The following is a 15405-nucleotide window of genomic DNA, read 5'->3' as shown; positions in this document are numbered from 1 at the left end:
ACCTCGCAATAAAGTTCACCTTGCTCCTATCGCTACATTACACTCCAAGATAGACGACTTGTCCATATTTGCTCATCCACTCACCAAGAGGTTCTTAAAAGGCCTGCAGGCACTCTATCCAGATATCAATCCGCCAATGCAACCGTGGGACCTGCATTTGGTACTGAATGCTCTAACTAGACCAATGCCACCACCGCATTATTACACTTGTCCAGGAAAACTGTTTTCCTCGTAGGTCGGCCAGACGGGTAGGAGAGATTGCAGCCCTAATGGCAGATCCCCATACACCACCTTTTTAAAAGACAAAGTCACGTTACGTACCCATCCCAAGTTCCTCCCCAAGTACACGCATCCTGCCACTTCTATCAGACAATTCCCCCTTCTCCACCAAACCACAGCCAACTCAGGCTCAGAATAGGCATGGAGCGCTGGATGGAGGTAGGGCAGGGGGGTGCACCAAAGGATTCCCAGGAGGGGAGGGCAGGGGGGTGAACCAAGGGATTCCCAGGAAGGGAGGGCAGGGGGGTGCACCAAGGGATTCCCAGGACAACGGGGGGGGGGCACCAAGAGATTCCCAGGAAGGGAGAACAGGGGGGTGCACCAAGGGAATTCCAGGAAGGGAGAACAGGGGGGTGCACCAAGGGAATCCCAGGAGGGGAGGGCAGGGAGCGCTGGAGGAAGGGGGCGGGGCGGGCGCACGAGGGCGACACCTTGCGGCGGGCGGGGCCCCCGCGAGGCGGGTGGCTGCGGCCCCTTTAAGCCCCGCCCCCCCGTTGCGTTGCTCCAGTGTTGGCGGCACAAAGCTTCCCGCGAGTGTGACGTCACCGTGCGTGCGCGCTGCCCCGCGTGACCCTTCCCAGCCCCGCCTTGCCATTGGGCGTGAGCGCGGCGTAGGGCGATGACGGAGGGCACGGCGCGTGCCGGGATTGGCTGAACGCTGACGGGTGGGAGGCGGCGTGCGGCCCCGCCCCCCGGGTGTGCGCGAGGCGGCGGCGCGTGGCAGCGGCGGCTCCCGGGCCCCGAGCGGCGAGCGCAGGCGGCGGCGCCGAGCCCGGCCCGGCCATGACGGACTTCAAGCTGGGCATCGTGCGGCTCGGCCGCGTGGCCGGCAAGGTGCGGCGGGCGCGCGGGCCCTGGCGGGCGGGGGCGGCGCCGCAGGAGCGCGGGATCGGGGGGGCCTCGCGCTTTGTCCCGCGGCGCCGCCTGGGCACGTGGCCCGGCGGAGGGGCCCTCGCGGCCCAGGCCCCGCCCCCGCGGGGGGAGGGGGCGGGGGGCGGGGGCGGGGCCCTCGTGCCGGGCGCTGACCTGCCCCCCCCCCCCCCGTGTTGCAGACCAAGTACACGCTGATCGACGAGCAGGACATCCCCTTGGTGGAGAGCTTCTCCTTCGAGGTGAGCCCCCCCCCCGGGCTGCAGGCGGGACCCCCCCCCCCCCCCCCCCCCCCCGCCGGGCCGGGCTGCAGGCGGGACCCCCCCCTCCCCCCCCGCCGGGCCGGGCTGCAGGCGGGACCCCCCCCCCCCCCCGCCGGGCCGGGCTGCAGGCGGGACCCCCCCCCCCCCCGGGCCCCAGGCCCCCCCCCCCCCCCCGCCGGGCCGGGCTGCAGGCGGGACACCCCCCCCCCCCCCCGCCCCCTCCCCCTCCGGGCCGGGCTCTGACCCCCCCCTCCCCCCCGCCGGGGCCGGGCCGGGCCGGGCCGGGACCCCCCCCCCCCCCCCGCCGGGCCGGGCTCTGCTCGCAGGCGCTGACTTGCACGTGGGTGTTCAGGCGGGTGGAGTTGGTTTAAAAACCTTTTGCCTGCAGGGAACCCCCGTTTCCCCTCCCCCCTCCCCTTCCAGCCCCGCTAGCAGCTGCTGTGGTGTGGCGAGGAAAACACAATAAATTCTGAAAAAACAAGAGTGGGCTCTGCGTGACTCCATGGCGAATGCCGACTCTCCCAGACGAATTTACAAGGCCCTTGTGCTACAGTGTCCGAGTCACTCTTGTTTGTAACGTACTTATCTTACCAGCCTCCCTGTCCGCTTGGGAAGTACTCTTATCCCCATTTTACAGATGGTGAAGTGGTGACTTGCCCACTGTCTGGTGCAAAGCGGAGCGCTAGACTGGCACCCTAACCACAGGACCATCCTTCCTCTTTGCGCTCAGCATTTCTGCTGTGTGCAGTCTATTTCTTCCTTCTCCCCAATTTATCACATTTGTGCAGTAGCAGAATCCTTTGGTCTTTGTCTAATACAGAAGATTTAGATAACTAAAATCCCGTTGAGATGAAGTAGTATATAATCAGTTTCCTGCAGTTGTAGGGGGACAGATGATATCAGGTGTTGGTCTTTCCAGTATCCCATTTCCCAAAGGGAATGTTAAGCGCTTCTGCTGGCAGTTGGATGCCCTTGGTCACTGAACACTCTTTCCTTCTCTCCAGGCTCGGATGGAGGTAGATGCTGATGGAAATGGTGCTAAAATATTTGCTTATGCTTTTGACAAAAACCGAGGCAGGGGATCTGGCCGTCTGCTGCATGAGCTACTGTGGTAGGTGTTGTACAAAGAATTAATATATTAAAGGTTTCAGTCAGAGATGTAGCTTTTAACCTTCTGCTTGTTTGTGTGTTAAAAAGAATCTCCTGAAGTGGACTTGCTGCTAAATGCATTATGAACACTAACAGTGGGTGCAATTAGAGATTGTGTTGTGTTAAAAGGCTTAATGAAGAACAGTACCAATGTCTCTAAAAAGGTTGCTTATGGGAAGCTGCCTGAACTATGCCCATCTATACCCATAGTATAAACCTAGGCATTACTGTGATTTCTTTGTAAATATGGGCAAATATTAACTCTTCGGGTTCTGTTCACCCATCCTATGTAAGTGTAACTCCCAGTAGTACCAGTGAGATGTGACTGTCACTTGAGTAATGTAATTTTGTGTGTGTGCTCATTTGTGATTGGGATAGGAGAATGCTAATGGTTCAATATTATGGTGCTTTGTTTGCTATTAACTTTCAGTTTTGCACACTTCTTTGACTACTTGGGTAAGATTCAGTGCTTTAGATCCTCTGTCAGGCAAGGCAAGTCACTTGTGCCTCCTTGCTAAACACTTCACAGGCTGTCATTATCTATTGAATACTTTAAATTGATTATTTAACTTTGTAAAGTCTGTGTTCTCCTGTCTAATTATCTTGTAGAAACTTATTTTGCTCCCTCTCATAACAAGAGTAAGAGCCTTTACTGTTATTGAAACAAAAGACAGAACTATGTAGCACTTTAAAGACTAACACCAGACTAACACGGCTGCATCCCTCTCACTATTTTACTGTTATTGGTGATTCAAAACTCAACTGAAAAATTTGTAGAAAAGATAACTGCTCCTGGTGAGAGAATCTTGAAGTAACACTGAAAGATAATTATTTTGAGATAAAAACCTATAGGTATTATTTGCTGGTCACCTCCTGTGAGTTTGTATTCTTGTTCCCCTAAATTGGAGTTGCCCAGAAATTAATCACTAAAACTTATTCCTTAAGGAGTTTTCTGACAAAACATTTATGTAACTGTTGGACCCCTTGAAGCCTTTTCTTCCCTCCCCACCCCTTGTAGTGTTTTCACATACGGTCCCTCACGGGTGTTTAAGGCCTGATCTACACTGAAATATTAGGTCAGCTCAGCTAAAATATTCAGGGGGCTGGCACAGTTAACCCAATCTAACCTGTAGTGCAGACAGTGCTCTGTCAACTGGCGGATTCTGCAGTTGACCTAGCTACCACCTCTCCCGGAGGTGGGTTACCTGTTCTGACAGGAGAAACCTCTTGTCAGTGTAAGCAGTGTCTATGCTGAAGCTGTATCATTGCATTGGAGCTCTGCTGCTGTATCATTGCAAGTGTAGGCAAGTCCTAGTGCCTCTGGCAAATCTGGCTAGTCTTGTTGCAATGGTAGCTGACTAATTGTTTGGTAGATCAGATTGCCCGCTGTAGCGGTCACAAATCTAATGCTGTAATGGCTAAAGTCCGTATGCAGAATTAATAATCCCATAAAAGGATGCAGCTTCCGTTCATCTATCTGATATTTAAAGTTATCCACATTGTGGTGGGTCCAGCTGCTTGCACATTGAGCAGCCCGTTCCCTTCTCAGTAACACGATTGCTTTGCTGTTGGAATAAATTCTAATGAATTCAGATGAATTGTGAACAAAAGATTCCCTTAATGGCCCCTCAGCATGCATAGTCTTTTATTACATGGAGATGCTGGGTAAGTATTCCTGCCTGCCTAATTGTTCTCACGATGTGGATGCAGACACAACCCAGCTGGAGACCTGGTCAGTGGTCTTGGGCTTCTTCCTGTCCCAGCAATCCAACCATCAGTATCACTCTGACTCACAAGAATTTTGAGTCATTTAAAAATCAGAACAAAACCCAAGCCTGATGTTCTGCTCAAATTTATCCTGTTCATATCCATGAATGCAGGTTTGAAATATTTAGATCCACTGAACAGGTTTCTGCCATTTGAGTTACTGGGGAAACTGATAGCAGTAATAGGTTGTCATTCTGTGTGGACCAGCAAACCAAGGGGATGAGCTGCACTGTTAGTTATCTGTGAAACCCATTCAGGAATGGAGAGATTCAGGAATCTTGATTTTTATTCCAGGCTCTGGATTACCTTAGTAGGCATGTATTTTTCTGCCCATTGACCCAGTCTTGACCACTTCTGCCCTACCACTGTCTCCTTCTCGCAATAGCTACTCCTCAGTCCTCTCATCCCTGTCTGGCTCCCTCAACTCTCCCTCGTTCCATCAGGTGCCACCCATTGTGTCATTGAGAGCATAGAAGAGACATAGTAATAGAAATGTAGCTGTGTTTGTCTGGTGTAGCTGAAACAAGACAGGACTATGTAGCACTTGAAAGACTAACAAGATGGTTTATTAGGTGATGAGCTTTCACCTCATAAACCATCTTGTTAGTCTTTAAACTGTTGCATAGTCCTGTCTTTTGTTACAGAAGAGACAGACTCTGTGCTCTTGGATTTAGCACCTGGTCCGCCCAGGTCCAGGGGAGCAACTATAAAGTAAAATAGAGATTTGCCCCCTGAAGCATGTGTAGTGGCTCTGTGGGGATGATGCATTGTAGTCTGTTCAGCATAGGGAACAATGAGAGGCATGACTGTGCTTAGAATGCATGGAATTTCAGCGGTCTTGTTGCTGAATTCTAAAGTCTGCACTAAGAATGGGCAAACTGCAATTTTGTGAAAGGCTCGTGATTACTTTTAGTGAATTTTCATGGGGATGGCAAAAGGCGCATAGTTGATGTAAAGGCTGTCCCTGGTCTAAAGCATGGAGGTGCTAGAGCAGTGGTCCCCAATGCCGTGCCCGCGGGCACCATGGCGCCTGCTGGGGCATTTATGTGCACCCGCCGAACGATCTGGGCCGGCCCCGGGCGCGTGGCACATGCACGGTGCCGGCCCTGGGCGCGTGGCACATGCATGGCGCCCGGCAGCCCCAAAAGGTTGAGGACCACTGTGCTAGAGCATTTCAAAGGAAATGATTCAAGAATTTTTTAACATTGATAAAATATTTTTCCTGATCTTTTTTTATCAAAATAGTTGGATTTTTTTGCTGGAATTTTCCAAAAATACCCAGCATGAGGCAGACACCCAGTGTGGAAAATTTCAGCTGCTAATTTTAGCAGTTGGAGTTAAAAAGAGGGACTTATTAAGGTTGCCTCACACGTCCCATTATAAGCTATGCCAGTGTCCCCACATGCAATGCCCTTCATGTTCATTGCACCTACTCTTAAAATTCTCTTGTAGTGCTGTAAATTACTTGTCACTTTACAAAGCACACAGAAGGATCCAGGTCCTCACCATGCAATTTTGCACTCTGAGATGCAAGACCTGGAGGAATGCTTTGGGACACGGATGGCTTTAGTGAGAGTGATTACTACAAGAAATGAGTTGGGAATTAAAAAAAGAGGACGGGCCAGGAATAGAGATACTTGCACATGGACAAGAAATAGATTGATGGAGTGAAAGAAAACAGAAGATTAAACGAACAGAAATGAAGGGGAAGCATGTAGAAAATGAAGTGAATAGGAGGAAAGAAGAAATATACAGGCACCAAAAATGAAGCTTGCTGGTCACTGGTGAAGCTCTGGAGCCTTTTAAGTCCTTGCTTAATAGGGATGTGAACAGCTAATCAGTTAACTGACTGCCCTGTAAGCATCACCCTTAAAGGGTGATGCCAGGAGCAGCCCCTGCCTGCAGCACGGTGGCCATTCCAGCCTGTTTAATTAGTTAACTAGTTAAACTTAATATTTACCCTATTAACTAATTAAATGGCATTTTACATCCCTATTGCTTAGAGACTTTGTAATGGAGCTCTAACTGTAGAGGTGCCTGTCACATATGCACCTAAATATATTTGATCTAGTGCATCTCTTTACTGTCCTAATTTCTTGCAGAAGTGCTTTTGTAATTTTTCTTTGTCCGGTAAAGGAGTAGTATACTGTGGCCTTACAATTCAATTTTTGACCTTGAGCACTTTTATGGCAAAGTAGTAAACTTGTGGAGTAAGTCTATTCTAATAAGAATGCTGTGAAGATTTGTCAGTACTGATACACTGCTTCTTCTGGCAAGGAGCACACCATTCATGATCTATTGAGAACTATTCTTTGCTGTGACCTGCAAATTGTATTTAATCTCTTCCAGGGAGAGGCACCGGGGAGGGATTGCTCCAGGATTTCAAGTGGTGCATCTGAACGCAGTGACAGTGGACAACCGACTGGACAATCTGCGTTTAGTCCCGTGGGGGTGGAGACCCAAAGCTGAAGAAATTTCTAGTAAACAGAGGTATAGCAACACAATATGTATGGGAGAGATGTAATGGAGATCAGGATAGGGATGTTACGTTGCAGTCAATTAGCTAATCAAATAGTTGATAGAATTTCCATCGATTAGTCGATGGGGGGGGGGCGCTACCCCGGCTGCAGCTCTGCGGTTTAAATATAGGAGGAGCTGGGCACGCAGCAGCCTGGCTCCTATTACATTTAAATTGCAGAGTCCCAGCAGGGTTAGCTCCTGGGGATGGTGTGACTCAGGACTGAATAGTCCTGGCTCGCACTGGCTCCAGAACACTGCAGCTCTTCCCCTGCTCCTTCTCACAGTGGAGACCGTGTTGGGGGGAACCGGCGTTTAAGCCAGCTCCCTACCTCAGCTCGAGCTCCTGCTTTCCCCATCCCCCATTGTCTCTGACAAAGGCAGCAAGCAGGGAGGGAAGCAAGTGGTCGACTGGACTACCTGATAAGCATATACAGGCAGTCCCCGGGTTACGTACAAGATAGGGACTGTAGGTTTGTTCTTAAGTTGAATTTGTATGTAAGTCGGAACTGGTACATATTGTAGGGGAAACTCTAGCCAAACATTTCTCCAGAGCTCAGTTTTATTCTCCCACACCTCACTTCCCTCAGTCCTTTATTCTCAAGCTGAGGTGTCTGCTGAGAAAAGCTGTTCCGCGTCTCCCTGGTCTGCTGGGGAGAAGCAGCTAGTGTGGGGTTGCCTCACCCCGTTTGTAAGTAGGGATCCGATGTAAGTCAGATCCATGTAACCCGGGGACTGCCTGTACTTATTGGGTAGTCGACTAGTTGATTACTCCCTTACGTCCCTAGATCAGGAATAAGCTGCAGCCAGCCAACAGATTAATTTGAAGCCGTCTTCAAAATTCACTTGCTTCTTCATGACTATTTTGTAAGAAACAAAGCTTGATCTAACACTGAGCTATTTGATCTTGAACAGCTCACAATTTCTTTTGTTCCATTTCTCCATCCAAAAAGGAGAGAACAATTTATTGTGGCTTCTAGACAAAACAGAGCATATCATCACTGTTACCAAGTGTGTATAAAGAATAGGGATGTTAAGTAGTGATTAATTTGCTAGTTGAGTAGTCGATGGACTTGAAATGCAGGGGCTCTTGTGCATTTCAAAGTTGGAACACTGCGTGGAGCCCAAGCCCAGCGGGAAGTCCCACTGACTCCAGGTTCCATGCGGGCGCTTCCTCTTTGAAATGGACAAGAACCCCTGCTGTGGCTCTTGTACATTTCAAAGGCAGAACGTGGAAGTGCTTATCAAGTAGTCGATGGAATTTCCATCGACTACTTGACTAACAAATTTATCGCTACTTAACATCCCTACAAGAAGGTGAAGGGAGACAGTAGTTCAACTACAAATGCAAACTATTGGGGGGAGGGGTCTTTTCAGCATAGTTTGCACAGAGATTTAGTACAGAGGAAAATTTTGCCATGTACAGTTAGTCCTGAGAGATTCTGTGCTTGAGGCTCAAATAGTGTGGTGCTGAAGCCATTAAGGTTAAACACAATGTGAGTTACTGGAATCAGATTCCATCCTACTGTTCTAGCGTATTGTGAGGACTCTGAGTCTGTGCTCCACTGCATAGACTGTGGCCCCAAGTATTTGTCAGACCTTGCTCATCTTCCGGGGTGATGTTTTGTGTTACTTGTGTGGTACAGCCTGAATACCATTAGAACAGTGTTTGAATTACTTTGGTGGAGACCTATGTGCTTCAGTCTCATTGTAGCATCTTTAATTTCTTTTGTGGCTACTCAATTGAAATAGCTGCAACACCAATAAGATGATAGTGTTCAGAGTACTGGTCAATTTAAGAAATTTCCTTTGAGAAACTGGTGAATGGTATTAGAGCAGGCCAGGATTACTCAAACTGGGGAACAAGCCCTTGGATCATCGCTTTTTAAAAATAAGGTGATGTAAATGTTTTTTTGGTGGTGGCTTTTGCATCGGTGTGAAACAGGAACCCTGAAAAGAGGACAATTAAGGGAGGAATGCAGATGTTCCTTTAACTCTAATAAGGTTTAAAAATTGCCTGCACTATCTTCTTCACGCAACTTGAATTAGTTTTAATTGCCAGAAATGTCTATTCTAAACTTATGGAATAAACATATGTTTTTCCATTAAAGGGAACAAAGTCTGTATTGGCTGGCGATCCAGCAGCTTCCCACAGATCCAATAGAAGAGCAATTTCCTGTGCTGAATGTAACACGTTATTACAACGCTAATGGGGATGTTGTGGAGGAAGAGGAAAACTCATGCACATACTATGAATGTCACTACCCCCCATGCACAATGATTGAAAAACAGGTGTGTTCAAAGTACATTGAGAGTAGTGATGGAACAGATTCACTAGACCACTTTGTGCTCAGAGACTGCTTGTTCTGTCTAGCTTTCAGTGTCTTAGGCGCTATCACTAATGATCTGCATCTGAGTCTCTATAGAAGAAGATTCTCTGCCCTAATAACTGCAAGGAACTTTTTCTAGTAGTACTCGCTTTTATTTGAATTTCATTACTCCACATTAGATCGCCTTAACAATTCCTCAGCCTTTGAGGTGTTTACACTCTGGGTAATGGGCTGAATATCAAAATGCTTTAGCAAAGTTGCATGATGGGAGATGAACAAAATGGGATATTGCAGAGGAAAAGAGCTGCCGAGAAGGCTCTTCTATTAGTGGCAAGGTTGTGAAGGGACAGCAAGGCAGCCAGTGGTGGGGAAGAAGAGTTAAGCAAATCCAGAGGGTTTAAAAAAAGGAAATCTTGAATTAGAATCTGGACTTATCTAGTAGAACTTGCTGACGGTATGAATGCTGCTTTGTTTGTCAGAAGATGGGCAGCAGCATTCTGTGTCTGCGGAGAGCTGCAGAATACAGAAAAGAGGGAGTTGCATTAGACAAGAGGTGAAAGAGCAATGGATGAAAGTCTTAGTAGTTGTGGAGTGAAAGTAGTAGCATGACTGGCCATTCCTTGGAAGTAGGTGACAGGCAGCCTTTAGACAAGAAAGCTTTGGAAGGGCAAACTGGCGGGGCAGAGGAGTGGTTTGATCGGCCAAGCCTCATTTCAATGAAGCAGATAACGTGTTGTCTGAACAAGGAAGGATTTTCACGTCTTTATAGTGAATGCTGAGCAGGATAATATGCGAGAGAAGCATGTTATTCTACTCTTTTTTTTCTGATCTGGGAATACTGGACTGTTTGACAGAACTCCTCAATGCCATTGTTGCCCTTAGAGCATGAGCTCAGGTAATGGTTGCACAACCAAATGATTCAGTGGTTCTAGTTGTTGGCTGTTCAGATTTTCCAAATGTTGTGTGAGAAGGTTGTAATAGAGCTTGTCAGTGTAGCCAACTTCTTGGGGGCTACTGGGGCTGAGCTGGCTAACTGATCAATATTCTGTCTTTTTTTCCTAGTTACGTGAATTCAATATATGTGGCCGATGTCAGGTGGCAAGGTACTGTGGCTCTCAGTGCCAGCAGAAGGACTGGCCTGCTCACAAGAAGCATTGTCGAGAGAAGAAACGAACCTTCCAGCAAGAGCTTGGACCAGAACGATGACCGGGTGGCACAGGCCTCTCAGCAGCAGGATTCCTTCTCAAAGGCATTGGACTCTTGCTTTTGCACAGTAATGACAGACTGCTTATTGAAGCCAGAGGCACTGAAGAAGACAAACCCTGTGATGCTTGAGTAGAACAGCTGACTGGACTAAGCCAGCTCTGACTGGTGCTGAAGAAAGGGATTGGGTTTTCCCTTTCAGTATTATATTCTCAAGCTAAAAGACTACTGTGGAGGCTCCAGGCAGGAAGCTTCTCATTATTTATATGTTAATATGTTTGTAAACTCATGTACAGTTTTTTGTTAGAAATTCTCAATAGGACTCATTTACTGTATGTTCAGATGAGAACACATTGTGGGCCTACAAGTAAAAAAACCTGTCATGTAGCAAAAGCTTTTCCTCATGTGGCTAAACAGTATCTGTGGCTGTGCCAAGGCCAGGACACTGGCTCAGACATCAGCAGTTACTCTGGAGAACTCTGCATGGAAGTTATATTTAAAAAAGCAAAACAAAGTAAAGGGTTGGAATGAATTATTGTCTAATCTGCTCTGTAGTTTTTGCTATTTCTGAAGCTCCGTGACACTTGTTCTATACATCTCTCATTAAGCATTTTCTTTTCAGCACACCATATCCTGATATTGGGCCAGAATTTAGGGGATCATCAGATACTGGAAGGGCATAAGAGCTAGTTGATCCCTCTTGCACTGGAGAAGGACTGCTAGAGCTCATGCTTTGTTTGCAGAAAATTAAATCTGGTTTCTTGCTGTCAAATCTTTTATGCTAAAAATCAGGGTGAAAGAGAGCTCAAGTAATCCAGTGATCATGCTCAAGAGTGTGTACCTGTAGCCAGAAAATCTTCTGCTTTGCTTTTCCAAATGTTTGTAGTTGATCTGGTAGGTATAGTGGTTGCTTTAGCATGCCCCTTACTTTTAAGAGATGCTATCAATCTTGAAAATCATATCTTTCTGATTTTTTTTTTTACTTCAGTGGCAATTAACACTAAAAATGTAGGAGGAAAAATTATTTGACCTGCTTTGGAAAAGAATTATTTTGGCCCTTCTTGCTTTTTCTTTATGTATAACAGATATGTGAATATTATGCTTACTTAGAAATACTAGAAACCTCAAATTTGCGTGATCTATTATTTTTGAAGGAAATATACTACTCAGATATGTAGTGCAAATTTTCTCAGTACTTAATAGGAGTGAGGTATTTGAGTTCTTAACAGAACTTTTCTCCCAAGTTTTTAGTGAAATAAGTGTTAAACTTCCAAAAAATATGGATAAAAGTCACTTCAGTTGGCTTTCACAACGCATCTCAGCATACTAGCACTAAGGACCACAATCCATGCAGTAGCTGTTTGAAGATTTAGTTCTTTTACAGAATAGTTCATTAGCAATAATGTTTAACTTTTTTCTACAGTGATAGGTTTTATTTGTATAAAAACCAGGTGAACTTGGATGACTTATCTGGAGACTGTTAAGGGCTAACCAGAAATGTCAGATAATTTTAATTGTAGGTTTGTAAAGTTTTGAGGAATGCTAATGAAAACAATGAATCTTAAATATGTAAAGCCAATAGCTCCCTTAAAATTAGGAGAGAAAGCCATTTACTTCAAAAATTAAACTCTGCTGTGGACTGGAGAGAGACGATACTAGAAATTGTAAGAGGTAGTGGCAGGAGTAGTTTCCAGCTCTGTTCAGTTTTCTGGAAGGTGATAGTGAAGATGGAGACTGCTCTGAAGCAGGAAGAAAGAAAACCTGCTGTTAGAAGTAGAGCTGATAAAACTGCATACTAAAATGGTCTGGTGCATCTTGTTACAGTACCTTGTTTCCAGTTGCTTATTGCCAAGCTGTAACTGGGCTGACATTTTTCCATGTTGTGTGTCTGCCTTGGGCTGAATTTTCTTTGGAAATTTTCAGCCATTAGTTAAGAATAAGTCTAGGGAAAAAGGGTTGTTGCATGTGTTCTTGAAATATGCTTGCACTGCCTTACATGGGAGCAGAGATATAAATGTGGCAGGTAGGGCAGAGATGCCTTTTCTCATCCCTGTGGCAATCTGCTCATTTTTGGCCAAAGTAGCCTATGAGCATACTTGGAAGGTGTTTTTCTTTTTTCAGGCAATTGCATTTTCACAGCTAAAATCTTCAAAGATTCTGTCCTTAGTGCTCAAGCCTCCCACCATGCATATCTCTGATCACACTTAGTATGTATCCGCCCAGGGCTCCCACAGAGCAAAGACAGTGCTTTCCTATAATGGCTGCTGCTGGCCAGGGGGGAGTGGTGGAAGAGCGCTAGAACTGACACCAAGGGGCTTTCTGTGCTATTCAATCATCCCCCAGGTGGTGCCTAGGCAGCAAGAGGAAGAAGCTGCCTAACTTGAATGCAAAGAGAACAAAAAATGGACCCTGGTGGAGAGAGTCAAAAAATTAGGATGAGTCTGATGGATAGGGAGTGGGGAATGGCCATTTGGGACTATTGTGCAAGGAGCAGGCTATGGAGACTGGGAATGGGGAGGGACAGGAGCTGATGAGGAAAATGGGGCTGTGAGGGGGATGTTGTGAGACTGAGCAAGCTGATAGGTTAGAAACAAGTATGGGTTGGATAGGAAAAGGAGTGGGAGAGCAAACAGCTGGACTGTGGGCTGGCTGGTCAGAGACTGGGATGAGGTGTTGGTGGAGGGAGAGGAGATTCTCTGACAACCTAGCAGCTAGGACTGGTTGGGTGAGGAGAGCTGGTAGAATGAGAAGCCTGGGGAGTGGGGACTGGGAAGGTGAAAAGCTATGGGAAAAGGAAAGGGCTTGCAATAGGTTGAAGGGAATGGGGAAGGAGAAATCAACCTTGGGGGAAACTGAGCATACTTCCCTGCAGGAAGTAATGGGGAAGCTGGCTCCCTGCACATACTGGCTCACATGGAGGTGCCTACCCCTCCCACTGCTGCCTCTGTCAGAGGTTGTGTGGGTGGGGGGGAGCTGGTGCTTGTACCTGCCCTCCTGCATATAAGGCTACATCTAGACTACCATGTTTTATCAGAAAAATGCTTTTCTGAAATTTGGCCCGTCTATGCTGCTTTTCTTGGGGGGGGGGGGGGGGCAGAAGAGTAGACGCGTTCCCTGGATGCAGTGGAGTTTTTCTGGGTATCTCTGGTATCCTGGAAAAGCTCCATTATCCGTAGCCTCAGTGTGTAACCACTGAATGTTTTACACATTTACACAAATACACAATTTAACATCCCTAGCTCTAATTGCATTAGGAGGCTTTTTATGTGTAGTTTGTAGGACAAATGTATACATTGTGAGATGCACTTAGAAAAGTGTTTAGAGAGGGCTTTGCACCTGGATCTTTGAGTTGTTGAAAGGAATAAATGTGATTTTTTGAAATGTATAGTCCTGCTAATGCTTGTCTGACAGCTAGGGAATCCAGAGCTGCTTCCTGTTGGTTGCTGTGTGGCATCGAGAAGAAGGTTTATAATCCAATACAATTAAATTTAACATCCCTATTGCTCGCAAAACACTACACCAACCCAACACTGTGGCATTTAATTTCAGAAAGGGAAATTACACAAAAATGAGGTTAGTCAAATAGAAATTAAAAGGTACTGTGCTAAAAGTGAAATCCCTGCAAGCTGCATGGAAACTTTTCAAAGACCCTATGATAAAGGCTCAACTTAAATGTATACCCTAATTAAAAAAACAAAACAAGGTAAGAGAACCAAAAAAGGGCCAACCTGGCTTAACAATCACGTAAATCAAATAAAATACAGGACTATGTAGCACTAACAAGATGGTTTATTAGGTGATGAGCTTTCGTGGGCCAGACCAACTTCCTCAGATCAAATAGTGGAAGAAAATAGTCACAGCCATATATACCAAAGGATACAATTAAAAAAAGTGAACACATATGAAAAGGACAAATCACATTTCAGAACAGAAGGGGGATGCTTGTGAGTTAATGATATTAGAGGTGGGGAAGGGTAGATGTCTGTGAGTTAATAGTGTTAGAGGTGATAATTAGGGAAGCTATCTTTGTAATGGGTAAGATAGCTGGAGTCTTTGTTCATGCCCCTGTGGAGAGTGTCGAATTGTAGCATGAATGCCAGTTCAGAGGATTCTCTTTCAAGTGCAGATTTGAATGTCTTCTGAAGTAGGATGCAGGTGAGTAGGTCATTGAGACAGTGTCCTTTCTGGCTGAAATGGCAAGCAACTGTTTTTTCTTAGTGATCCTGTCTAATGTCTGTTTTGTGGGCATTGATTCTTTGGCGAAGTAAATCAAATAGTGATAGAAATGTAGCCGTGTTAGTCTGGTGTAGCTGAAACAAAATACAGGACTATGTAGCACTTTAAAGACTAACAAGATGGTTTATTAGGTGATGAGCTTTTGTGGGTCAGACCCACTTCCTCAGATCAAATGGTGGAAGAAGATTGTCACAACCACATATACCAAAGGATACAATTAAAATAAGTGAACACATGACAAGGACAAATCACATTTCAGAACAGAAGGGGGATGCGGGGGGGGGAAGGTCAATGTCTGTGAGCTAATGGTATTAGAGGTGATAACTGGGGAAGCTATCCTGGTAATGGGTGAGATAGTTAGTGTCTTAGTTGAGACCAACTCGTAGAGTGCTGAATTGTAGCATGAATGACGGTTCAGAGGATTCCCTTTCACGTGCAGATGTAAAAAGCGTCTGGAGCAGGATGCGGATAATTGTCGTTGGGACCGTCACAGACATTTACCCGCCCCGTCCCCTCCTGTTCTGAACTGGGATTTGTCCTTTTCACGTGTGTGCAGCTTTTGGTATGTGGCTGTGACCACTCCCTGCCGCGCTTTGCTCTGCGGCAGGGGCCCGGCCCCGCTGGCAGGACGCTGCGGTCAGTCTCCGTCTACGCCGGACTCAGGCTGCCCCTGGCTCGCCCGCAGCCCTTGGGAATCCACCGGGGGGCGGCGCTACCGGCCCAGGGGCTCCTGGCCGGGCGAATGGGGAAGAGCCGGCCCGGGGGGGGCCCGGCGGGGCCGCGAGCTCCGG

At 46.8% G+C, this 15405-nt stretch overlaps 2 protein-coding genes across 3 annotated transcripts in view; one reads left to right on the top strand and one right to left on the bottom strand.

Annotated features, from left to right (window-relative positions):
* The window catches only part of STPG3 (sperm-tail PG-rich repeat containing 3), a 32783-nt gene that overhangs the window by 15107 nt on the left and 2271 nt on the right, over positions 1-15405 (bottom strand). The window lies entirely within an intron of this gene.
* ZMYND19 (zinc finger MYND-type containing 19) lies at positions 892-11511 on the top strand. Of its 2 annotated transcripts, XM_075905418.2 has the most exons (6): positions 902-1113; positions 1332-1391; positions 2417-2523; positions 6678-6818; positions 8957-9137; positions 10238-10524. In XM_075905418.2, exons 1-6 carry the CDS (start codon positions 1063-1065, stop codon positions 10379-10381), a joined length of 684 nt encoding a protein of 227 aa, XP_075761533.1. In that variant the 5' UTR covers positions 902-1062; the 3' UTR covers positions 10382-10524. The 2 variants fall into 2 exon arrangements, with proteins under 2 accessions (XP_075761532.1, XP_075761533.1); XM_075905417.2 differs by lacking the exon at positions 8957-9137 and having other exon boundaries at positions 892-1113; positions 10238-11511.

Source organism: Pelodiscus sinensis, chromosome 23 (genome assembly GCF_052426305.1).
Source record: "Pelodiscus sinensis isolate ZL-2025 chromosome 23, ASM5242630v1, whole genome shotgun sequence".
Classification (NCBI taxonomy): Eukaryota; Metazoa; Chordata; order Testudines; family Trionychidae; genus Pelodiscus; species Pelodiscus sinensis.
Note: the sequence above shows the minus strand (reverse complement) of the source record. Positions and strands in the feature narration are given on the sequence as shown.